Source organism: Dipodomys spectabilis, unplaced genomic scaffold, assembly GCF_019054845.1.
Source record: "Dipodomys spectabilis isolate Male_0828 unplaced genomic scaffold, ASM1905484v1 ptg000009l, whole genome shotgun sequence".
In the NCBI taxonomy this organism is placed as follows: domain Eukaryota; kingdom Metazoa; phylum Chordata; class Mammalia; order Rodentia; family Heteromyidae; genus Dipodomys; species Dipodomys spectabilis.
Genome location: NW_024870686.1, coordinates 9999723 through 10026657, shown reverse-complemented (window position 1 = coordinate 10026657; position 26935 = coordinate 9999723). Strand labels below are relative to the sequence as shown.

At 33.8% G+C, this 26935-nt stretch overlaps 1 protein-coding gene across 2 annotated transcripts in view; it reads left to right on the top strand.

Moving 5' to 3' along the window:
* Sgcz (sarcoglycan zeta) overlaps positions 1-26935 on the top strand; it is a 285789-nt gene that overhangs the window by 210625 nt on the left and 48229 nt on the right. For both annotated transcript variants that reach the window (XM_042701564.1, XM_042701558.1), the window contains exon 3: positions 909-996. In XM_042701564.1, the coding sequence (XP_042557498.1) occupies positions 909-996 (88 nt within the window). The remainder of the gene's footprint in view (positions 1-908; positions 997-26935) is intronic.

Genomic DNA, 26935 nt, shown 5'->3' with positions numbered 1-26935 from the left:
AAACTAAAAGAGCATTTTCAAGAAAAAACATAAATTCTACATATGAACTCACATTCTATAATTCACTTAGCATTTCCACCTGAAAGTAAAATAATGTATATTAGTTTTATTTACATAGACTTTGCAACTATTAATTATAGAGCAAATGATTTCTTGAGCAATTGATTAAGTAATTGGGTGTGTAACTAGATGCACATGTAATATGGAAATAGCACAGGAATCCTTTGTCTTGTGACCTGATCAAGTATAAGAAGGATAGAAAGAAAAGAAACAAAAAAACCCAACAAAGCAAAATAAGAAACAAAATAAATTATCCATGTGATATATACTTTCAACAATAAATGGTGATTAGAACAATAAATCTGTAGTTACAAAGATCGGAAATGGCTATTTTGTCATTATAGCTGAGGTGTTGATTTTATAATTTAAACTGAAAAAATCCTTACCCATTTGGATTATGCCTAAAATATTCGTGTCAGGGATATACATCTATATGTATATGTATATATGTGAACACACATACACACACACATATATGTAATACACACCCACATATATCATCTATCTATATATATATATATATATATGTCTATATACTCCTGAAAAAGAGAAGAAGAATGTACAGCTATATCTCTGGATGAAGTCAATCAGGAGAGTTGGAAATGTTTATGTCCGATAGTTTGTGTGAGCTTATAAAGAACAGAAACATTCTTACACTGTCAAGTGATTAATATGAGACCCATAAATCTTACTTATTTCTCAACTAAAGTTTAGAATGATTAAGCCATTAAGTAAATCACTAAAATAGACTTTAAGTAGCACCCAAATCTCTACAGTGTAATTTTATATTTGCTTTGCTTCTATTTTGATCTTCTGTTGGATTTACTTATTTTATACATGTTTCCCAGGACAGTCCGCTGGTCTTACAGTCTGACAGGAATGTGACAGTGAATGCAAGAAATCACATGGGGCAACTAACTGGACAGCTGACAGTAGGTGAGTGTTGTGAAAGAAGCTTGCTTTGGTTGTTTAAGTTGGAAAGATAAAAGCACGCAATTTCTCCAAAATATTGCTAGACCTCTCATTACACGCCAATCATCTCACACATTATTTGATGGATCATACGCCTAGCTATAGTCTCCTCTAATTAGTGGTTATTACTCTTGTCAATGTGTTATTAGGAGGCTGAATTACAATTGTTTTGCTGGATATTAATCCTGAAATATGAAAATACGCCATTTTCTTAATAGTTGTTTTATAAAACATGTGGAAGCATGGTATACAGACAAAAATGTCAAATGATATGACACCAGGAAGTTTATGCTTCCTATCCCTTAAGTGAATTATTTTCCAATAAACGTGTTAGAAGCTACCCAATTGTTGTAAATACTAGATCTTAATACTCGTCAGTTAATTGTGATGTTTTTTAATATCCATACATTATGGTTTCTAGGATTTGAGTACTATTTTAAAGCTAAAATTATAAAAGATGTTATTTTATCAAATATATTTTATTACTAAATATATTTTATTTTAGTGACATATCACAATGCAAGATATTATTTGTCAAAAATTTTATAGGAAAGCTGCAAAAATGTCCTAACTCTATACAATTATATGATGATTTGACATGCGTGTCAAAATTAAAATAATATTAGAATGTTATATTGTGTTGGTTCTGTGTTGAAATAACCTAATGCCCACACTGTATTAATTTGTATTAGAAAGAGATGAAAAGAAATAGCTTTCAATTGTGAGGAGTGAGTTATTCTTATGTAGATGAAAAATTAACCCTTACATCATTCCAAATGTGTTTTTAATATTTCAAAGTAAGTTACAGGAAATGGTAAAGTATGGCATTTAGAAAGATGAATATTTATGTTTACTTTCTAATAGATATCCAAAAGTTTTTAACATGCTATTCGCCCTAATGAGGTCAATAAAGGAAACATTGGCAAAATATTTTTCTTTTGCAAAAGTATATTTGTATTTTATTGATTTAATTAACTAAAACTTGTATCTAGATTTTTTCATTAATATCACAATAATACTTTGTGATAAGTAAAAACATATCAGTTATGAGAGCAAGCTACACGTAAATTGAATAGAACACATACAAAAAAATCCATTAGCAACATGCAGCATGACAAGTCATACCAGCCTTGCAAAGATGAGATTCTGAGCTTAAATTCCCATAGAGCCAAAAGTAAAAAGAGAGACAAAAAGAGGGAAGAGGGGATGGAGGGGAGAGGGGATGGAGGGAAGAGAAGGGAAGGAAAGGAAGTGAAAAGGGAAGGAAAGGGAAGGAAAAACGAAAGGAAAGGAAAGGAAAGGAAAACGGAAAGAGGAAAGGAAGCTCATTAGCCAGGCCCTGGTGGTTCACCCCTTTCATTCTTGTCACTCAGGAGACTGAAACCTGGAGGTTTTCATTTCAAGGCAACTCTACAAAATAAAGTCCATGAGACCCTAGCTTTAAAATAGCCAATATAAAGCACGGCAGTAGGCATAGCCTACTGAAATAGCCCCATCCAAGCAAGCAAGTCTAGCAAACAAGTTTAATAAGCATGAGGCCTTGACTTCCAATCCTGAAAAGAAGGAAATATATTTTTCAATGCAGATTTGATTCAGAAGCATCAGCCCTTCGACTTGAACGTTAATGACAATTTATGACTGCTACTTTAGAATTTCACAAACACCTAGAGGAATAGTCCTAAACTGGGAAGGTTTTTCCATGTGATTCTTTTCTTGAAGTTGAGAATTCTTAACATGGTAGAGCTTTCTTGCACATTGAATTATTCTTATTAAAATGTCATTAGTGGAAATGTCACCATGTAAAATAAGCACACAAGTCTATGTACTGAACTCCATTGTCAAATGCAATAGCTACATCATAATCCCTGCCTGTCACACAAAGGGGCAGTGGAATACAGGGAGTGTAATCACACTTCCATGAGTGCAACTACTACAAAGAGGATATTGTGACTGTGTTTTAGACATCATTTCAAATTGTTTGTAATGTGCCATTAGCATTTGATAAATGAAAGAAAAGAGGAAGAGTGAAAAAAGTTAAGCTTAATCTTTAAATGCAGCAAATTAATAAATTAATAATGCAGCCACTTATTTTCCTAGACAGAAATACATTCTGCCTAGTGTGACTTAAACTGAAAACTAATCCATTCCATGTTCAGTTGGAAAGTCTTTCTACTGCTTTATAATTGTAAGGAAACTTAGATCCCAAAGAAGTAGACTAAGGATAGAGATGGGGAGATCATGTGTTGGTATTTGAAGTCAAACCATATTGTGTTACCTAATATTTGAACAGACTCACAAAAGAATTCAACTCTTCGAGACTTAGTGTTCTAACAACATAGGGAAGAGTGCTATGAAATCAATGAGTGATTTTAGAGTCTACAATGGATAGGAAATATACACCTTGGAATCTTATTATTCTGATGATGTTGACTATAATTATAGGTGCTATTTAAGTTACAAATGCACTTTTATTATGTGATAATTTTCATGCTGATATTCTATTACATGTATTTGTGACAGGACTTAAGGTGGATATATTAAAATGATATATAAGATAGAAACAAAATACAAAATTATAGCATGTGTCGGGGCTGGGAAGGTGGCTCAGTGGTAGAGTGCTTGCCTTGCATGCATGAGGCCCTGGGTTCAATTCCTCAGCACCACATAAGCAAAAAGAAAAAAGCCAGAAGTGGCGCTGTGGCTCAAGTGGTAGAGCGCTGGCCTTGAGCTGAAGAGCTGAGGGACAGCGCCCAGGCCCAGAGGTCAGGCCCCACAACCGGACCCAAAAAAACCCAAAAATTATGACATGTGATTTTGATACATGGAACTTGAATCATAAAGGAAGAAATTTAGTTTACATAGCATTTGTGCTCATAATTGTACTCAAGCTAAATAGACTAGGATCCTTCATTATTAGTGACTAATTAAATGTGTATTTTCATAAAACAGCTATTTTAATAATTATTTCTGCTGCTTTTGTTTTCCCTGTCTTTTGTGTGTGTTTGTTTGGGGACATGATCTTGATTATAACACTTATGATTTGGCAGTACTTTAAAAGTATATTAACAGAAAACTGACAAATAGCTATGGAGAGTAATTGCAGTTGTTCTGCATTTTAAAAGTAAAACTGTTCTAATATTGACCAAATCTATCCATTAATGTGTGAAAAGTATAGTCGATTGCAGCATCAAAGCACACTTTGAACATTTTTAGATATTACTCCAGATTATAGTCTTTAATGTATTTCCAGGTATTTTTTCAAAATATTATTATTATTCTAGAGAATCTGCTAATCATAGCTATGTATTCTTTGTTATGATCACAATTAGCTGCCAAGTGCATATTCATTTCCCTCTCCCCTACTTTTTTCCTTTATAAGCCTATTTTCCTCCTCATTTGATTCAGAAAGATGTGCATAATCCAGGTACTAGGAAGATTCAATGTGCTAATCTATCCAGGCACACCCTGAGCATGTGAAATCAAACTATCTCTATTCCAGTGAATATTAGAAAACAACTTGAACAAATTACCACATCAAGTATCATCAAACTAAATTTAAGTATTTAACAATTGGGTACAAAAGCAATTTGATGAATATTTTTATGAAACTCTGAAATAACATGGTTTTGCCAGACTGTAAACAGATATATTTTTAAAGTTTGTATTATTAGTACATTTTTACCTCGAAAGTCATTCATCTTCAGTAGAGTACTTTATGAAAATACAATAATTTTGCTGGTTATAAAGATATATAATTAAGGAACAAATTATTTTTTGATCTTTTATATCTTTTCCTATTATACATTGTGAAAACAAATATGATCTTATAGAGCATAATTGGATTTATCTCTATAAAAAAGTACCTATTGTTTAACACAAACAGTTCTTGATGATATGATGTGCATTATGTTAAACACATCAACACTAAATGAAACACTGGGCCAGAGATACGCTGGCAAAAGACTAAAGAGCAAACTAGTTATAGAAAGCTATTGTGAGTAGGCAAAAAAACTCAGCAAGTTTATTGTTCCAACTTAATTCTGGGATAAATAGACAGTTGTACTAGCAGGAAATGATATGGGTTCTCTTAACTACTCATTAATTGTTACTAACTTTCACCTAATCTGAGATTTGAGAATCCAAAACATTAATAACTGTGGCTTTACCTTTTGATTTCAGTAACAATATGAAATGATGAGAAACTTATCATTCTGTTTAAAATCTGAAGACCCCAATTCCGTCTTAACTGAATCTTTACTCCTTCCTCCACCTCAGTACATCCCATCAAATCCACTATAGACTTACACGAACAAACATTTGCTTCTCTATTGTGTAAGAGCCAGGCAAGTCTTGAGAAGCCAAAACCAGTTCAGGCTTTAGAAAATATTTCTCATTTCCCAAACATAGAAGTGATTAAATATCAACTTTTGCTGGGCGCTGGTGGCTCACGCCTGTAATCCTAGCTACCCAGAAAGCTGAAATTTGAGGATCACAGTTCAAAGCCAGCCCAGGCAGGAAACTCTGTGAGACTTTTAGCTCCAATACACCACTTAGAAAACAGGAAGTTGTGCTGTGGCTCAATCAGTAGAATGCTCACCTTGAGCTGAAGAGCGCAGGGACAGCACTCCGGCCCAGAGTTCAAGTCCCATAACCCACCAAATTAAAAAAAAATCAACTTTTTTATTGACTATGGAATATTAAAACTATTTTCCAGTTACCCACTATAGCAAAACAATCATCTATTAAAGTGAGCAGTGAGTAACATTAAATTTTAAGCAAAATTTGGTTACAGTTAAGACATTGCTATACAATAATGAGCAGTAAGTGAGTTGGAAAACAATATGCAGTTTTTTAATGTTCCACAAATTTAAGTTAATCTTAGGTTTTTCAGTGTACAATACAAAATCTGCTTGCTAGTAAGGCTTTTTGATTATAATTAAATGTTAGAGATGTAATAGCAAACCAGATTTTAAAAATGTCAGGTCAATGACAAAATATGGGAATATAAAGACTTTTACATAGCAGTCTTATTGGGCTTCACAATGGTAATTTTATGAGGATAATAATATGACCTTTATAACATATAAAATGTTTTATTAAGCATTTTTACTTATATACCATGATTTTCTCAGAGTCTAATTTTAGGAAGAGGAAGGACTTGTCCTAACCATTATAGCATACTTTAATAGCACAGATACAGAAGCTAGCCAAATCCCAGCTATTACCTGCAGCAGGTTATCCCAGGAAGTTCTAGAGTTCCACGGAGCAATGCAAGAGTGAGTGTCCATCTCCAAGAGCAGATGTGAGAAGTCAGAAGGTGAAGGTTTTGGAATGTTCCCTGAAGCACAGTATGCATTATGTATAGGTTAGTGATTATCATTTTTATTAGATCTACATGTAGAGAACTATAGAGTTGAACAAGCCTCTGGGCTTGCCTTATCTTCGAAATGAGTCTGCTTGCTAAATTGCCTGTATGGACTTTCTCTAGTCCCAGTCTCAAAGTGGAAAACTACATTTTACCATTAATGGAGAAAGTCAATTGACTAATCTACTAATACGTTATTACATTCTCCATGTATTTCTAAAGGAATCACATAATATCTGTTTTTTTTCTGTCTTCATTGTCACCATTTAGGGTACTTTTATTTTAGTTTATTAACTTTTATTTCACATTGTCAAAGACAGAATGAAAGGCTTCATGCATACAAGGAAGTGCTCAACCACTGAGCCACCACCTAGCAGAGGTACTTAATCTTGCACTCAAATTTAAGATAAAGATAATAAAGTAGTAGTATAAAATCAGGGTCCTGGTTATGTACTTATTCTTTCATCAAACCCTGGCTTAACAACAAAGGAAAAACTCTTTAAGGAAATTAAATCCACAAAATAATTCAAGTTCAATCAGCTTGTTTTGTCAATACTAACCATTAACATGCTTTGTTCCTAAATGAATGGAAAATGTAGATGAGAGTTTCATAATAAATATTTAAAGACCCTTAAAATGACATGTAATCTTGTGTTAAAGCAATTACTATGAACACCTGGGAACTGCTTAATTGACTACAGATGGTGTAGGACATATTAAAATGTAGAAGGTTACAGATTATTCTTGTGTTGCAAATTTATGTTTTTTTGTCTTTGACTTCTTTTGTTTTAACTTAGGCAGTATTGTATTGGTCTGAGACAACTTAATAAAAATGGATAGTTTATGTAAAATATGCTACACATATCTTGAAGCTCAGGCTAAAAATACACTTTGGTTTAATGCTTACAGGTTCATTTTAAACAATTACTGTATTATTCAATTTGAGTTCATTATTAATCATTTAATTAATGACCTAATATCATTTAAATCAATATTAATTGGCTTATTCTTAATCAATTTGAGAACATACAAATGGAAGCAGATGCTTACGATATTCAGATGACACTCTTAGAACTGGAAACTTCAATTTGTGTAACACAGGTGTAATGAAAATCAGAAGGAACTATACTAATATGTATGTTTCAAAAGAATTATAGTATAGATGACTGACATTCCATTTTCTCCTCCTGAATCATTCCATTTTCTTTGTACTGAGTACTTTAAAAGTGGAAGAGTGAATTGTCTTGCATATTGAAACTCCCAATTATTTTTAGATGTGTAAGTACATAATCAAGAAATACTACTTTTTACTTCCTGAAAGACCTAGATCAAAAGATAACAATGGTGATTTGGGGATACTTTAACATTTAAGTAATCCATGCTCTTATCTAAGATTGATCATTACTGTTCTATTGGCCCACCTCTTCATGGCAGTGTTGAAGTTACCTTAAATGATTTTTTTCAAGGCCAAAAGTAACCTATCTGCTAATAGCATCAACCTTCAAATAACCAGAGATAAGAATGACATGATTGATTGATAGGAAATGTCTGAGGTTCTCTCTATCCAGAAGAAAATATGTCTCAAAATATGGTTTGTGGTCATAATGATTGTAGCTGCCCGAGAAACAAATTTAGTCTTGAGTATATAGAAATGAGAGTAGCAGGAGAATGCTAAATAGAGCTTTGATTAAAAGACTAATCATAAAAGTGATATATTTGAGCACTCCTAGGTCAGCAGTCTCCTTAAATCATTGTGAAAGGAAATAGTAGGGCTAGAGCAGTAGCTCTGTGTTCCAGAACTTACCTAAGTGCATGAGTGTTATGTCCTGAGCTCCTCAAAGAAAGAAGATAATAAAAGTTTTCTCAATACACAACTACCAAGAAATAATTATTTCTAAGACAACATTGTCAAGGAAATCATTAAAAAGATAATCATTTTGTAAATTCCCTGATTATATAAGTATGAATATTTTGTGTGTTTACATTTTAAGAAGATTGGAATGAAATCATAGTGGACATTATCACAAAAGCTTGTTAAAAGTTAAAATGTAAAAAACAATTAGAGAAGAGTAGCTTCGGACTCTAGGTATTTAACTATATCTTAAGCTCCATGACTTACCAGAAATTAATGGGTCCATAAGTTTATATACTGCTTATAAAACCTCAGGACTACAGATGTACTTGCAATTGTATGTAACTGACTCATTGGATGCAATTTTGTGTTCACATTAAGAATTTTGCCTGGAATTTCAGTTAATGGGGCATAATGTTCACAAATATAAGGTTATAAGGCTAATTATCAAAAAAAAAATCTAGAGGTAGAAAGCTTACTGCAACTTAAGGGTTTATATGTACACAGAAGATTGCTTACTGCAGGTTAGTGGATCTAGATGAAGCCATAACAAAGCCATATTTCCAGAAATAATACTAAATATCTAGTCATAGAGAAAAGAGATAAACAGGAGATACTACTTATGAATGTGTAGTGAATGAACTTCTTTCTCATAGGCTTCAGCTTGAATTTTGTGGCCATTTTAATAAATAATCTTAGAGAAAATCATAGTCAGATAATGTGTACATCACTAAGGATAGAAAATTATGAGCTGGAAGCTGGTGGCTTACACCTATAATCCCAGCTACTCAGGAGGCTGAGATCTGAGGATTGCAGTTCAAAGGCAGCACAGGCAGAAAGTCTGCGAGACTCTTATCTCCAAGTAAACACCAGAAAACTGAAAGTGGTGCTGTAGCTCGAAGTGGTTAGAGTGCTAGCCTTGAGCAAAAAGCTCAAGGTCAGCGTCCAGGACCTGAATTTAAGCCCCACAAATAGAAAAAATAAAAAGAAGATAGAGCAAGAAAGAGAGAGAGACAGACAGGCAGAGACACAGAAAGACACAGAGACAGAGAGAGACACAGAGACAGAGACAGAGAAAGACAGAGAGAGACACCGAAAGACTGAGACAGACAGAAAGAGAGACACAGAAAGAGAGACACAGAGAATTAAATATGAGAAAAAGAAAATTCTGTTTCTATTTATTAGACTTTTAAGAATATATACTTCTTAAAAAGGAAATAGTATACCAAAAAATCTAAGACATCCTAAGTTTTCTATCTACCCTTTATCATCAGTATTTTTTGTGGTGCTGGGGTTTAAATTCTGGCATATGCTGGTTTAAACTCAAGCATCGTAACAATGAGCTACATCCTTAATCCTTGATTTTTTTTTTCAGAAATAGTCTAACTAAACCAGGCTAGCTTCAAACTCACAATTTGTCTGCCTTAGCTCCCTGAGTGTTAGGATTACAAGTATGTGCCACTACACCTGGTTAATCAACATTGTTTGCTTGAAATATTTCACTAGCTTTAAAATTATTTGCAACCTAAATAGAATCTTTCCTAATATAGAATCTGTAGGTAATGGTGTCATACATTTTCCTGCAATCAAGAATTCCTGGTCCTACAAAATATGCTTTATGTATTGACCCATGAGGAAAAGCAAAAGTTGTTCTGCGTTCATGGCTCAGGTGGAAATGTCCCATTCTGGAGTCACATATTTGACGCCTTGTTTTCTAAATGTTTCCAAGGCCCATCCATCTAGTAGGTAATTAATATAGATCACCCCAATACAAAGCCCTGTTTTTTTGTCACTCATTTTTTTAAAAAGACATTCTGACTTTTCCACCTCAGGTAGGAGCTAGAACCAGATTTGCCTATTTTTAGGCTGACCATTGTGGGTAGAGTCTGCCTCAATTCCAACTTCCTTCCTTGGTGATGGAATCTAGCAGACTTTATTGCCTTGGATGGTCTGTTGTCAAAATCCTTCTAATCTCAGCCTTCTGGATAGTTTGGCATGAATGGCATATTCCACTGTGTCCGCCTCTATGTTGAGTCTTATGAACGCTTTTGCCATGGTTGCCTTTGAAACACAATCCTTTTTATTTAGCCTCTCAAGTAACTAAGACTTAGTCATGAGCCACTCATCCCCCAGTCTGTGAGCTACTTTTAACTGCATTCACAAATTCATTAGCAAAGTAATTCTCACAAATGTATTGTGAGCTAACATATCTTATGGATAAAGGTTCTACTATTATTTCCTTAAAAATCAAATTGTCAAATTAAAAGCTAAAAGACAGCAGAAATAAGAATAAGAATAATTCATAAACAAAGAATATCAACAATTCCATTAGCTCAGAAAACCAAACAAAGTTGCCATTCCATAAATTTACACAAAGGACCATCCTATGATCCAGGAATTCTACTTGTGGAGTTTGCCCAGGTTAAACAGAAACTTACATTTTTATGATATAGTTTATATAAATATTTACCCCAGTTCTATTCACAATTTACACACACACACACACACACACACACACACACACACACCACAAGAAAAAAAACAAAATCAGCTCACATATTCTTATCATGTGAACAGAAGTGAGTAGACGTGATCGAAGGTACACATGGTTGGTGGAACATTCATACAGAGAAATGTTACTCAACAATTAACTACAAGGATGAAAAAAGACAACAAAAAAATGACATGTTGCCAAATAAAGTAAAGCCTTTGACTCTCTACTATCAGCCATATTTATATGGTATTATCAAAAAGACAAAGCCACTCCTACGGCTTCACTTTGCTAGAGAAATCAAGACTGATGTGACATGGGTAACTATAAAGAAAGGTGAGCTGTGGAGATTCACAGGCTTAGTGCCTGATGCCCATCAATGCAGCTCTTGTGAAGGATGTGATTATAGCAGCAGAAGGACTTCAGGATTGAAAGATCATACCACCAGTCATGCATCCAGCGTGACTTAGGACACAAAGCTAATTCATAATCCCACTGAGACATGTCCAGTGACCTAAGGACTTCCCAGTAGTCTCAACCTCTAAAAGTCCCACCAATTCCACATTGCTATTCAGAGGAGCAGGCCTCCAACATATGAAACTGTGGGGAAAGAATGACAGGGGATATGTGGTGAAGATTTGTCCATATAGAGAGGGGAGCCTGCTGGATCTGCTCTCTATTGGCTGGTGATGGTGGTCACACAGTTACATAAATCTTTCATAATTCATAGAAGTCTCTATCAAAAGGCAGTATTGACAATATGGAAGTTTTTTTCTTATCCACAGGTGATGTTTTGCAGGAATACAAATGGATGTCTGAAACTAGAAAGAGCACTGAACCTTATAATGGAACAGTTATTCCTAAACATAAAAGTAACTGCTTTTTTTTTTTTACCATGTTAAGCACTTGATGTCTAGTGTGGTTTTGCCTTTTAAGTCATGACAGCTAACTTAGCATGCATTTCTTTTTCCTTCCCCATGATTTCAAGGAGGCAAGATTGATTTTTTTTTTTAGATCTTAATGGCCTCAGCTTACAATGTTTTTTACTCCCCTGATAAAGTTGAAAGCACACAATTTTTCACTTAAGGATCCAACATTCCCCTTTATGTAGGAAATGAAAGTGACCACGTTGATTTCAAATTGCTGGCATCATTATTAGTGTCCTTTAGGGCCATTATTAAGTGAAATAAAGGTTACTAGAAGGCAAGTATTATATTTATCCAAAAGACCTGCTGAGTAAGGAATAAGTAGATAGTATCTACAATGACACTTGCTAGATAAAGGAAAGGTTGACATTATGGGTGAAGCAGTGTGAGATTTCATCACATTGAATGGAAAAGCATGCATTTGAAAACTTAGGCATCGTAGACTTCTGAAAACCATGGAATATTTTTGTATCAAAGGGGGTTGGGGTAAATGAATCCAAAGAAAGTAAAATTGTTAACAAGTGATTACAACATGTTAACATGAACTACAAAATAATCATTTATGTAGCTGAAAATAAATTCAATAAACTAGCTTTCTATTATATAGCTCATTAATATCTGAATATTAGCACATTTTCCTTGCAACTTATATAACAGAAATACTGTCCTTAAGATATAGTGGGAAATCCAGATTGTACCCTTCTTATAACCTTACTTGTGAAATGTGTAATTTCATTATCTTGTTTTCCCCAAGATCTAATAAATATTTTATTTTAGCCTTCATTTTGATGATATAATTTTCAGACATTTGTCTCAATAACAATTTTATTTTCTTGAACAAGTTTACTTCTGATATGCAAAAGCTTCCACAATTTTTGTATTCTGATACTGGAATTTCTAGATGTTTATAATATTCTCAATAATTGTATTCTGTATGATTGCATTGCATGTATTTTAGTTATTTATTATTTTTGTGAGTCCTTGAACTCAGGGCCTGGACACTATCCCTGAGCTGTTTTGCTTAAGACAAGCACTTTTAACACTTGAGCCACAGCTCCCCTACTGGCTTTTTGGTGTTTGATTGGAGATAAGAGTCCACATACTTTCCTGCCTGGCCTGGCTTAAAACTGTAATAATCAGATCTCAGCCTTCTGAGTAGCTAGGGTAACAGGCAAGAACCACAGGCACCCAGCTCATTATCTGTATTTTAGGTAATAGCATTGCTTCCTCTTGAAACCAAATCCCTTCTCCTACTTATTCATGTGCAAACAGATCTTTTTTTTAATTTAATTTTATTGTCAAGGTGGATGTACAGAGGGGTTACAGTAACATATGTAAGATGAGTACATTTCTTGTCAAACATTGTTATCCCCTCAGATCTTGATAAATTACTTCAAGAAACATTCAATGAGTCTATTCTTTAGATAGATAAGGAATATAATAAAGGCTTAGGTGCTAATCAGGTTCGTATAATTACTATTTTAGAGGCGCGCGTGTGTGTGTGTGTGTGTGTGTGTGTGAGAGAGAGAGAGAGAGAGAGAGTGTGTGTGTGTGTGTGTGTGTGTGTGTGTGTGTGTGTGTGTGTGTGTGTAGATATTGGAGTTTAAACTCAGGGCATTGTACTCTCCTTGGCTTTCTCCCTGAGGGCTGTTGCTGTATACTTGACCCATGCCTCCATTCTGGTTAATTGGACACAAGACTATCTTGGCTCTGTCTATTCCTGCTGGCTCTTAATCTCAATCTTCAGATCCCAGCCTCCTGAGTAGCTAAGATTATAGGTTTGAGCCACAGGTTTACAATTTTTATTGAAGTAACCAAACTCTCCTCACTTATTGAAAATAAATTTAGATTCATTTAACTTACTTATTGATCTTAACATTGATAAATATGAATTGAACATAATTTTGAGATATCACTACCACTAAGGCTGGTCTCATGTTTTGTTCTGCATCTCTTTTATATGACTAATTTATATATTATAAATATGCAAACAAATCACAAACTATCCCTCGATTTTCTTTGCATATTTCTTTTTTTTCTCCTGTAAAATGCAGTCATCTGGTATTTTCTGTTTGCTTTCCTTTTTCTTATTTTGGCTGTCTGACTTACAAAGGTGTTTATTTCAAGCTCAATGTGAATGAATCTACAGCTGAATACTTAAAAAAGGTAACATTTCTGACTCAATGTATAGTATCAATAGGTAGTGTTCGCTAAGCTTCCCTTCAGTACCATATTCCATATTTGTAGAGAAGTTTTAGAACTTATTGCAACTCATTTTCCCGTCAAATAATCAGCTCTGTTTTCTGTTTCTCAACCATAATCAACTGATATTTCAACTAGTCTGTATTTTTTCTAGGTTGTAACGTTTTTGAGTGTAACTTTTTAGGATTGACTCTTCTTTTGGGTAAGATGGTTAAAAATGCAAATAAAAATTACCTACTTCATTCCGCTGTTGAAATCACGTTAATCATCAGTAGAAAGGGATAAATGTAAATAATGTATAACTACTCAAAACTTGAACATATTCCATTGACTAAATTTCATGGTTCTTAGGAATAAGTAGCTTCAAAGGAGAAGGCACTTCGCGTATAAAAGAAACTATTTCTCTAAAGCTGATATAGTGCCAAAGAAGTTCATTGTGTCGCTGGCAGCACACAGAAAATGATGAATAACAAAGTACCATTTCAAAATAAGCCAAAGATTTTTTTTTGGCATAGAAACATTTAATAGATTGAAGAACATGGCTGTAGAGTCAGGTATAAGTGAAAAGAACAAATATTTTTTAAATAAATTTGATGAGATTTTCAAGGGAAGAATAGGATGTGGCATTAGATGTAATTTAATGATAACTATAATCTTAAATGGGCTCTCTGGCCTCTTTCCATTTTCTCCTTTCTGTGCTTCTATCTCCTGGCTATTTTGTAGCTTTTATGGTAACATGTTAAAAGCTTCAGATTATCAATAGTCTGAACATATATATATATATGTACATATTTCATATATATTGGAATATTTTCTGTGTAGCTGGCATAATCAAAGTAGTTAAAATAAAGATACATATTAGCCTAATGGAGTTTTCACAGATATAATTCAAAAAGCACAAAGTTACATAATCTGCAGTAATTAGGGAACTGAGTGATATATAAAGTCATGAAAGGTATAATTAGAAAGTTTCAGTGCAATTCTGGCTCACTCTCCCTGCATCCCTATAGCCTCCTGAAATAAAGATTTTTCCAATATGTTGACCCCAAGTTCACACCCAATATATCTCCTCATATTAATTCTATCTGTTCATAAGTAAAATATTAGAACTTGGTAGAGTGTCACATTTGTTCCTTTTCTGTCCTTGGTATGTATATCTCCTAATAAATTTGTGTCTGGGTATATTAAATGCTTATCTACTCTGTCAGAAAACATAATTTCTGTATCTAAGTACTAGGTTTAAGTTAACAAGACAGCTGGGTCTATGTTAAGTAATTTTTCATGTAAATGCAATATGTCTGGACATTCTTTTAGAAAGTTCCTTTCAGTTTTGAGCCATCGGTAGCAGAGAAGTCTGAACAATTCACTTCACCATGTAAATTCAATATAACTGATAAATGTATACACTCCCAGCTTTCCTAGAGGAAAAGTATACTTACTAAGGAAAGTATATTTACCTTGGCCTGGGTTTCCTGGAAAGAGAGAAGGCGATTTCTAGGCGTAAGCAGTTTATAGGGAAATAGCTTGAAGATTTGCTCTTGTAAAGGATCTGAAAAGAAAGGACGGTACTGGGAAGACATTGAACTTGCACCCTGTAAGTTGTCCCCAGGGCAGGAAAGACTTGTTGCAACTAAAAGTTCAGCATCAGACCATATTGGCAAGGGAAACAAATAATCATCATAGCTGGGTGTCAGTGGCTCACACCTGTAATCCTGGCTATTCAGGAGACTGAGATCTGAGGATCATGGCTCAAATCTAGCCATGTGAGACTGTTATCCCCAATTAACCACCAAAAAAAACAAAAGCCAGAAGTGAGCTGTGGCTCAAGTGATAGAGCTTTGAGCAATAAAGCTGAACGACAGAACCCAAAACCTGAGTTCAAAAGTCAGAATCTGTAACCTACCCCCTTCCCCCCAAAAAACCTCATAATGAGGAACAGGATTCTAAAGCCAGAATACCTACATTTAATTCTTAGGCTGCCATTTACAGGCTGCAGGATTTGCACCATTACTTCACTCGCATGTACTATCAAATGGCTATAATATAGATGTTTTGATAATTAGATGAGTTCATTCAGGTGAAGATCTTAGTACATATTAAATAGTATGGAAGTAATAGCTGCTATCATGATTAATGTTAGTACTATTTATTTATCCATGGGAAACCTCAAAAGATAGATTTTACTCACAATTATCCACTTTTACCTTATATGGTGTGCATGATATGGTCGAAGGTAGACTTTAAATATAGCATCTTAAGTTTATTAGGAGTTATTCCTTGATTTATTGGCATAGTCAGGCACTTGTGTGGGTCACGACTTTCAAGAGACAGCTGCTGGGTGCTAAGCACAGTTAAATTACCCAGAGCATCTGGCCCCTTAACAAGTCACTGACAGGAGATTAAGGTTTTGTATTTAGTCCGTCTTAGATTTCTGACATTCCAGTGGCTCACTAATTCTCGCAAAAATATAGTATTCTAGATGTGACCTAATTTAAGAGGAACATAAAATGAATAGTGAATTTAATCCTTTTACTAATTTATTTCACTTTAATACTTACCAAAAATAGGTAGTAAATAGCAATCTGAACTTTGTAATGTACCTCTATATCAAATAAAATGATCAGTAAATATGAAGCAATTCTAATAGCATAATATTAGCAGAATAATCTAATTTAAATAAAAAACAAGCCTTTTATATATATATATATATATATATATATATATATATAATCAAAATACAAGTACAATAATTAATATAGTGTAGGCTTAGTATACTAGGAAAAAATCAAGAATAGTAAAACATGAAATAAGTCCAGAAAAAAATGACACTATAATTTCAGCTGAGATGGATGTGTTTTCAAATCACTAATAAAACAAACAAATGAGGTTCATTTTAGCAGTGAACAATTGAGAATCTAAAATTTAATTCTCCATTCATGAAAGAATAAACAAACCAAAGAATGGATATTTCATTTTTAACTTCAATGTATTAAACTTTGGGGAAATTAATCTATTAATTGAAGTTTCTGATTTTGGTTTGGGAAAACATTTCAGAATATATATACATATTTATATACAAATATACATATACATAGACACACATACATATATATGCACACATATATACTATGCTAAGAACTATGGTGAAAAGATTTATTGGTTTACATGTATATGTTAAAAATTTACTAATTGTCAGTGATAACAAAAATAACTCTTCATTGCATCAACTAAAGAACCATTATAAGAGTTGGGATAGTAAGAAACTTCCTAGGGAAAGTCATGGTACTTCAGTTTCTTAGCTCCTATTTTGGTATATAATCCCACTCAGATCCCATTGTCTTTATTGAAATTTAAACTGTGCTATCCTAAGGGACTAAACTTACATGATCTCCATAATAATTAGATCAATTGGCGTATATAAGAAAATGTGATGCTTACAAAGTAGAAGCCGTTCTATTATCTCTTCTCACTAGTATTTATGACAATAAATGTTGTTCATTACTTTTACTGATTTAAAAAGCACTTAGCCCTATCATATCTATGCTAGGAATAGATATACAATGAAAAAGCAATACAACAGTATTGCTTTCAGTGGCCATCAGAGTTGTTCATCTGTCAGTCAATCATAAAACTACATATATGTACATAAATGTACATATATGGTAAGCAAATAATTTTAAGATTGATAGTTTTCCAACATATGAATTCCCTGTTGAGAGCTATATTTTTCCCAGAATTAGACTAAGTGGACTTTGCAATACATGTACAAATACACATAACAGCACATACAGAGGTCATGCTTGTGTTTTATCTATATATCAAGTCTATAGAAGAAAATATTTGCATTTACTGGCTGTGTGGATATTAGATTTTATGCTATTTGCAGTAATGACCTCTCTTTTATTCTTGATTCTGGTGATTTGTGTCTTTTCTTTTATGTCTTTGTCTATCTTACAGATTTATCAATTTTTTTCTCCCAAAAAATCATTATCAATTTTTATTGATCTTTTTTCTGTACTCTTTCTTTGCTTTTATTTTCATTGATTCCTGGTCCTTCTGTTCAGAATTTCCTTCTTTTAACATTTTGGGGATTATTTTGCTTTTCTTTTTGATGTCTTGAGGTAAAAACTTATTCCAGTCCTTGCTTTGCTCCTTCAAGGAGGACATAGGTCTTACAAATTTCTCAGTTGTCATGTACTGACAACTTTGTAAGTCATCACACATTTTTGTCTTAAGTGTCTATTTTCATTTCCTTAGATATATTTTACATATTTTAACTTTTTCCATTGTGCATTTTAGAAATATGTTATATAAGAGATAGCCTGCTATCTCTCTACTATTAATTTCTATTTTGATTCCTGTTAGAAAACATTGTCTGCATAATTTTAATATCTTAAATCTATAAAGGTGTGTGTAAAAACCTAAGATATGATCCATATGATAGATTCTCAAAAACACTTGAAAAAAATATGCACCTGAATTCTATCTGGTGATGGCAGAGACATCCTATTTGATAACATTCTTTAGTTTTTCTATATCTTCGAGATATTCTGTTCCCTAGTTCTATGAATTGTTAAGAGTTTGGCATAGAAGTCTTCAATTATAACTTGTGGATTTGACCTATTTTGGAGGCTTTTTGTTTGTTGTATAGTTACTTACAATCTTTTGTCTTTATATGGGCTGTTTCTTTTATATTGTTGTTATAATGCTCCTTGCCCCTTTTATGTTCTTTGCGCTCAAGTCTTACATTTACACAGACAATGCTTATTTGGTTTTCATTATTCCTACTTTCAGAGTTATCTTTCATCTTTTCAATCTAGGTAATATACTTGTGGGTTTCTAAGAAACTTCCCTGTCAAATACTATTCTTATAAAGGTTTCTATTTCAAAACCAGCTCTAGCTCCAATATCTGAACCACCTCATTATTGGCTTCACTTGAGTTTTCCACTCAAGCTGTGATTTTCAAGATCACACCTCATGTGTCACATTATAGATATTAACTCACAAAACATCAATTTATTGAAATCTATTGCAGTAGGCAGTCAACCAGTATACATTCAGTTTGTAGAGGCCAGTTTTGTTAAGGAATGTGCATTCAATGAAAATTTAGTTTCTGGTCCTTGGAAAGTTTGTTTCTTTGTCCATATGACTTTGCTCAATCTCCTGCATGAGGACAACTGACATCTCTTAGGAAATAGTGGGTCCTTCAGTGTTCATAGATAAAGGGTTGGGATGCAAGCCCCATAGAAGTGATAGGTGGCTCACCCCACAAGTTTTACATCTGCCTTTGTCCCCCAGGCTTTCTACTGGGTCTAATTAGCAAAGGAAGGCTCAATGCAAGTTACCTTTTGCTTCCTGGAGGAAGATTAAGAAATACCACCTCTGGATTACCTTGTGTTGTGCTATGGAGATCTACAATACAATGAATTGACAACACAGACCTGACCTTCAAGAGGTAAAGAGAACAATATTGCAGACATAGAAGACATAATTAATGATCACTATCTTACACTGATATAGATCAAACAAAGGTCTCCCATTTCCTCACCTGGAGACTGAGACCCAGAACGAGTTGGAGAAGGCACACCTGTGTCCCACTGGATTGCAGAGAAATCATTGTGTCTCCTGCCTGTGCTATTCTAGACATGTGGCTATTAGCAAATTTGGACAATTGCTATGGAATTATTTGGGGAAGTTTGTAGGGGTTGACAGGCAAAACTGCTGGACTCTGACACTGTGGAGAATGATACTGGAAAAGCTGCACATGCTGCAAGAATCATGGATGAAGATATCCATGTTTCAGGAGTCAAGGAGCATGAAGAGCTGGCACAGTAGAGCAGCATACAAATGAACTTCATTGCTGCCGTGTCCCTGCATCGCCCTCTACCGACAAAATGTAAGAAACACTAGCTCTCTAACAAACCAAAGGATGAGATCCAAGTCCCTTTTCACAGATAGAATAATCATAATAATTATAATAATATTAATACAGTGCTAAAAATAATAACTTGAATAGTCAATATGTTCGCTTTGGGAACAACATCTATGGAGTTGGGTTTCTTTCAGTTCAAATCCAGGAAATATTGCCAAGTGCAATAAGGATTCAGCCAAGAAGGCCTGAATAACCAAACTCAGCTAACAGTCATTTTGTCACATAATTCTGAAGCAATTATCAATGATTAGAAAGGAACAATGTATGGAATACTGTAACCACAAAGGAAATATTTTTAAATGAAATAGAAATAAATAAGATTGGAAGATAATCATTTTAAAGTGTCCAAAAAAGGAATGATTAAGGGTCCATCAGGACTTGACCTTGATGATGTGAGAAAAGGTAATAATGGTCACAAAATTTACTGTTGATATTAAAAAAAACACTATCAAATATGAGAAACATCAGTTTGTTGCAGATAGCTCATGCCTATAACCCAACTACTGAGGAGCATGAGCTCTGTAGATCACTGAGCTAAGCAAGCCCAGGCTGGAAAATCATGAGACTCTCATCTCCAATTCACCAAAAAGCTTGGAGTAGAGCTGTGGGTCAAATGGTGGAGTTGCTACCCTTGGGCAAAAAACTTGGAGAAAGCAACCCTGCTCTGAGTTCAAACCCTTGGACCAGCACACACACACACACACACACACACACACACACACACACACACACACACACACACACACACACACACACCCCAAAACAAATGAACAAAACCTGAGAAACACTGTGAATATATAGTTTGATGGTACTGCAGTCATTTCATATTGAAGAAAAGAAATAAAGAGGATATTTTCTAGGATTAAATGCATGTTCCCTTTGTAATTACTTCCTAAGATATTATATCTAAATTGATTATGCTAAGTCTATTTTCCGGATTCTTATGTATTACACTCTTTTGTGAAAGTGTGGCATCACAGAAAAAATACAATTACTAATATAACTTTGACACGTTCTCACTTATTGGTGTTGATAGCATAGTGGTACATACCCATCTCAGAACTTTCTCCATACATATGCATCATATTTAATGAGAATAGTTTTATCTGAATACATTTACTAGTAAAGCTTCTCACTTCTATGTTGCTTGTATCCTCTGCAGCTAAATATGTTTCAACATTATAATTTAAATGTTCCCATAGTCTTCCATAACTTGGGTATTCCAAGCTCTGTCAAGACCTGTTCACACTGTACTTACTCCCTCACCTCTAGCCTATCTCATTAGTTTAACACTATGAGAAAGAGCCTTCTATATAATAATTGACATAACGACAGTATTATTTCCCAAGAGTAAATTTCTAGTCAATTATTAAATTGAGCTTTTACAATTATCTTACAGAAGAAAAAAAGTAACAATATAAGTACTTCTAAAGCATTACCAATTATCTTTTATAAAGTGAATAACAACCATCTTGTCAACAATGAGTGAAATTATCCAATTCCACTATAATTAGTTACAGAGACTTTGTTTTATAAAACAAACAAACAACACTTTGACAATTTGGTAGAAGTTGTATTTCATTGTTTCCTTGAATTTTTAAGTTGTTAATGGGGTTGAAGGAATTTATTTTACTATCAGCTCTTTGTATTCACTTTGTTTCTTCTTTTTGTCTCTCCATACTTATTTTAAACATCTGTCCATTGTGAATGGAGAACTTTCATCTCTATATGGAGCCCCAAGTGCCTGCCATTTAAATACTTTATGGTGTAAGATGTTTACTAGAAATCAATGCAATTAATGTTTTAAAATAAGTGAAATACACATTCAGAAATGTAATTAATCATGTTAATTATATGTATTGCCTTTAAATTATTTGCCCTCCCTGGAAATCAGCATGGGACTTTTGCATCCAAAACTTTCAGTAGAGCTGATTGGTTGACTGGCAAACTTCCATCTTAATGGAGTTCACTAAAGGGTTTTTATTATGCTAAGCTAAACATGGTTAGTAAGAAGTACATTGAATATGGGCATTTAAACCTTTGTAGTAAATGAAACTTGATTGGATTTAATCAGTTTCATTTTCTCTTTGTAGGAAAGAAACATTAACTGTGCGCCCCACTGTGTAGAAAGAGAGTTCAGTGTTCTCTACCTTATTCAGTGCAAAGGAAATTTCCCAGGAAAATGTCAGGCTCATCACCACCCCAGCCTGTTTACTTGGCTACATGGAACCTTCCCCAAACTGCATAGCAATGACTGCTTCTTAGGCAAGGAGAGATGAGGTTCAGATCACAGACTTAGTCCAAACTGTATGGATTTATAATCTAAAGCAGATGGCTGGGGTAGGTAAAAATTCACCGAAAAGTCCTTTCTGGAAATATGGGGTGATTTGTTAGTATTTATTTACAGTTGGTTCATCTACGTTTTGTTAAAGTATTTACTGTGATTCTACCATTCATTTGGAACTATCACCATAAATGCATTGTTTGTACTTCAGCACAGTAGCACTGCAAAAATGAAATCGAAATCTTAAATAGTTTAGTCCAATGTAAACTAAATCAGCATTTAAAATAATTTAAATACAAACATTGTAGTGCAGAGAAATTGTGAGTTTTGAATTGTTAGTTTTTCAATATAATTGCATCACAATAAATGAAATATGTAACTGAAAGAACTACTTAATTTAGTTTATTCTCAGCAAAGTCTGCCAGATCATTACACTTAAGTTTAGAAACTAAGTCAATCCCAGGGTAACTTAGTAGTCTTAAAAAAAAAATCAGAATAAAACTCAAACTAGTTTAGGCAAAAAGAAAAGTAGAAAATGGCTCCAGGAAGTGGAAGCAATTTATTTAATCCTAGCTCCAGACCTAGGCAAAATATTTATGAGACTCTCATCTGAAAAACAAAACAAAACTAACAAAGCTGAGCATAGTGGAATACACTTGTCTTTGCAGCTGCAAAAGGAAGTATACTAAAGCTACCAGCACAACTACATTTATTGCAGCATTATTTATCCTAGCTAAGATATGGATCCAAGCCAGATGCCTCTTAGTAGATGAATGGATCAAGAAAATGTAGTGTATATATACAATGAAATTCTATGCTTCCATCAGAAAGCATTTGTTAGGAAATGGAAAGACTTGGAAAATATCATATTGAGTGAAGTAAGCCAGACCCAAAGAAATGTAAGTCCTATGGTTTCCCTTATTCGCAATTATTAGTGTATGTCTAGGATAATCTTAGCAGATGAGCAGAATAGCTCAATAGCTTTTTGCTTTTGTGTTTTTCCCCCTATGGTTTGTTCTCTGTTGTCACTGTATTTTATTTTGGTATATATATTTGGTATATACATTTATCTGAATTAGGGAAGGAAAGGGGAACAACAAAAAGGTAAGACAAAGGACACAAGGGAAACCAATGCAACAGTGATACAAGACACTATGTTGGAAATGATCTGTACAAGTTGGTGGGAGTGGATTGGGAGGGGAAGGGAAAGTGTAAGTAAAATGAGGAAGAGGGTAACAAGTTCGACAAGAAATGTACTCACTACCTTACTTATGTAACTGCAACCAATCTGTTTATCACCTTGACAATAAAATTAAAATAATAAATAATAAATTAATAAATTGGGACCTGATTAGAAGGATCAGGCCCAAGCCTAAGTGATCCAAGCAAAAGTGAGGACCTATCTCAAGTTTAACCAGAACAAAAAAGGCTAGAGGCATAGATCAAGTGCAAAAGTACCTCTCTATCATTGAGATCTTGCATTTAAACCATATACTTCAAAAACAGAAGAATAGAAATATTAAAAAAGAATTTTTAGTAAAAGCAGGAATCATCATCTCTATACTTTGGTGCAGTAAATGTTTCTGTTGGTATTATTTCAAAATTAAGTTAAGCAACTGGTCACTCAGTTTAAATAGTGCTCAATGAAATGGCAGAAAGTCAAATCATGTCTATGTGTCCCATGCCATTTTAGATGATGTATTGTCTTGCTGTATCTAATACATTCTAAAATTCAAACACAAGGGCTGGAAAGGTTGCACAATAGTAAAGTCTTGACTTGCATGCATGAGGCCCTGGGTTCGATTCTCAGCACCACATAAGCAGAAAAGTGGCATTGTGGCTCAAGTGGTAGAGTGTTAGCCTTGAGCTGAATAGCTGAGGGACAGTGCCCAGTCCCAGAATTCAGACCCCATGACTGACAAAATAAAATAGATTCAAACACAAACCTTGAGGAAGGAAGGACTCAAACAAACTGCAAAACTGATAGAAGTAAAGCTGAAACAGATTATGTTGTTTACAGGAATAAAGGTCTTTACCTTCCTTTACAAAATAATTTGTAGTAAGGTTATAGGATGCAATAGGAAATCATCCAGAGTTGGGTATTATGTGTAATGAACTCGGTGAAATGTATGGAGAATTGAAAGTTTCATAACATAGCTACATTTCCATAATGACATTGTCATAAATTTCAAATGCTTTCAGATCTTAGCAATGAGGCTTATATATCTCTAATGAAACAATCTCAAAGCTGGACTTCAAAATGTTCGCACTCTCTTTGCTTACAATTTAATTTTTTTCAATAAATACTGTGGCTTCATGGCTTCCGTATTTGTTTCCTTTAACATTTTAAGGGAGTCATCTCCTGTGTTTTTATTGTACTAGGCATGCTGATTTAGTATATATGCATTATTTTATTCAGCAAGAGGTTAAGGTACTGCATAATTGGCTGGCTATATAGCACATAGCTATTGTTCTAAACAAATATTATGTTTGTATCTAAACCTTGAAGTTATAAATTATAATGCTTAAGCTTTCTTGCACTATAATGGAAACATAATAAACTATCTACTAAGCTTTCCTAATCTAAAATAGAAACATGAACTATCTATTGCAAATGGATGTCAATGAAATGAATGATATTTTAGATTTCACTGTAAAGATATATTATCTAATAGAACTGCACATTGCAAATTTTAAAAGATAAGTTATTAACAAAACAATTTTGAGTATGTAGATAACAAAATACTGAATCTGAAAGTGATAAATTGGATATAGTGTACATTTAATATTAGAAAAACCTGGGCCCTAAAGTCCAGTTTCTTCCCCATGTATGTAACTTGTTTAGCTAAAATAATAATAATCAAGCCAATTTTCTTAACCTAACCTAACCTCAAATTATTACTATATAAATTAGTGAAAAGTATCTTTAAGTGGTTTTATGAGAAAAAAAAAATGGGCTTGTCTCACTAGATCTCAAATTCTACCTGGTATAAATTTATCTCAATGTATCAAATAGGAAATTTAATTTTTGAAAAGAAATAAATAATAAAACTAATATTACAAGGATATTAATTTATTATGCTTTTCAGCTAAGTCATCAACTGAGTTTTAAAATTAGTTCTGAGGTATCTGGCAACTTAGATTTAGAACACTAAACAAAACCAAACAAACATTCTTTTATTTGATTTTGTAGTTCTCTCTGTCACACTGTAGAAACACACTAGCTCATTTAGGAAGAAAGCATTCTCATAAGCTCTGAACTGTAATTTAATCCTTGCCTGCGGAGCTTGGATGACATAATAATAGACAATGTTTTAGTCAAAATGAAAAAAGTAAAAGCTGAAGTATTTATCAATTGTATTTTATTATGTAATCACTGCATAGAAACTAAGAAACATCATTACATTTTAACTCTCTATAAAGCATTTTAGTGCATTGTTAGGAAACTGAGATCCAGGTACATAGCTTTCTTTATTTTCTTTCTTTCTTTCTTTTTTTTTTTTTTTTTTTGTCGGTTGTTGGGCCTAAACTCTGGGCCTGGGCACTGTCACTCAGCTCTTCAGCTCAAGGCTAGCACTCTACCACTGGAACCATAGCACCACCTTTTTCGACTTATGCCGTGCTGAGGAATTGAACCTAGGGCCTCATGCATGCTAGGCAAGCACTCTACCCCTAAGTCACCTTCCCAGCCCAATACATAGATTTCTGAGGATTTGACAATACACAAAAGCCCAGAGAACATTGCCAAATGACTAGTTAGCATGTGGAAGGAAAAATCTTTTTCAAGTGATGTTTTCTGTGAATCTTTGACAAGTGTCATTTTCCAAGTTCTTATGGAATAATTCTTTTTATAAAAATGCCTACTATAATAGCTACTTTGTGCATGGTTAATTAAAAGCTGATCTCTCTCTCTCTCTCTCTCTCTCTCTCTCTCTCTCTATATATATATATATATATATATATATAGGCACAACTTAAAGGCATAAACTAGTCAGAGTGCTACAGAGATAGAATCAATAGGAAAAAATAGACATCTATCTATCTAGGCTATTTGGCTTATGTAATTATAGAGAAGCAAGCTGGGAGCCTGGGATATTAAGAACCTGCTTGGGTCCAATTCTAAAAGCCTTTGAATAAAAGAAGCTGATGGTGTAACTCTCAGACAGGAGGCTTAGGCCTAGAATCTTGGAGAATGACTGGATTAAGTTCTGGACTCTGGAGACCAGAAAGCCCATAGTTCCATAGTAATGTCAGGAGAATAAAAAGAATTTACCTTCCAATTCTTCTTTGTTCTCTGTGGACCCCAGCAAATTGGCTGTTGCCAGCTTACACTAATGACCTATATCTTTCACTCTGTCTGCCTATTCATATGTCAATCAATCTGGAAACATACTCTCTCAAACAACCACAAAGAAGATTTCATCCACTCTTTTGATACTTTTAATGATGTCAAGGTGATATCTTTACCATAACAAGACCACAAAGGGAAATGGATAAAACTGACACTTCAGAGCAGGTCCAACTGGTTTTGCACCCTAGGTAAGCCTGAGATGTTCAATAATCTGTCTTTTAATTTAAGACAAACATATATTAAAATATAGTGTTGCATGTTCTGATTATTATGGAATTTGGTAAAAAAAATGGAAGTATGATTGATTTAAAACAAACAAACAAACGGATCTAGAAAGAAATAGTTTGAGCCCAAAGAACAAAATCTAAGTAACAGATAAAACAGAAAGAAGAGTATAAGTCAATACCTAGCAGTCCTGTCTGTCTCCTTTCTATCTTAATGCATCTTTATATACTATTCCCTTAAAGGGAAAATGTCATAAAGTTTTGAAGTTTCACCA